Genomic DNA, 827 nt, shown 5'->3' on the forward strand with positions numbered 1-827 from the left:
ACACAAAAAAAGGATGGAAATTGTGATATAGAGGTAATTGCTGTTAATCTTGGGCACCTAGTTAACTATTAGCACACACACACAAATGGATTGTGTTCATATATACTGAATTTGCATGTAACTTGCCTTTTAAAAAATATTTTGACCTGCTGGCCATGCTCTTCCACAGCAACGCTTTGTACAGTCAGGGCAGAAACACCGGCTGCTGGAGGGAGATGGTGGGTGCAGGGAGTCCTCGTGTAAGGGGCGTCCCCAGCTTGAGGATGGCAGGGATGGCACTTTCCTGGGGTCTGATGGGAGTGACAGCTCAGTCGCTCCCCCTCAGAGCAGGCCCTAGGGGAGCATGGGGAGGGTGAGTGGTGAGTGCAGTGTTTTAATGCCCAGAGGGGATGGACAATCTGGCCTGGTGTTGCAGCCACACTATATGAAACACCACCGCAATGATGACAGTGCTCGTTGTCCAAAACATGTAAGTTAAGTCAAGTCACCTGCTGAAAACCCTTCAATGGCTTCCCGTTATAAACGCCTAACCATGGTCTATGGGGATCTTCACGAGCTGGCCTGGTACTCCATCTTCTCCTGCCAGTCCCTTCCTCTGCCTCCCTCCCCTAGGCACCCGTGGGCACTGCTGCAGCCACACATGTCTCCCTCCCTTCCTTGACCATCCCAACCTGTTCTGTGCCCTGGGACCTTGGCACGTGCTACTCTCTCTTGGGCATGTGTTTCTCTGGCTCCTTGAAACGGATCAGTCTCTTTCTCATCCTAGGCCATGTGGGAGGTCCCTACATAGTGAGGTGTGCTCTGGATATATATATATATATATATAT

At 50.5% G+C, this 827-nt stretch overlaps 1 protein-coding gene across 1 annotated transcript in view; it reads left to right on the forward strand.

Moving 5' to 3' along the window:
* Positions 1 to 532: 532 nt before the first annotated feature.
* DRD5 (dopamine receptor D5) overlaps positions 533 to 827 on the forward strand; it is a 10,271-nt gene continuing 9,976 nt past the window's right edge. Inside the window, exon 1 of the mRNA XM_005866153.2 lies at positions 533 to 581. Within this exon, the coding sequence (XP_005866215.1) occupies positions 533 to 581 (49 nt within the window). The remainder of the gene's footprint in view (positions 582 to 827) is intronic.

Source organism: Myotis brandtii, unplaced genomic scaffold (genome assembly GCF_000412655.1).
Source record: "Myotis brandtii unplaced genomic scaffold, ASM41265v1 scaffold223, whole genome shotgun sequence".
NCBI classification, from domain to species: domain Eukaryota; kingdom Metazoa; phylum Chordata; class Mammalia; order Chiroptera; family Vespertilionidae; genus Myotis; species Myotis brandtii.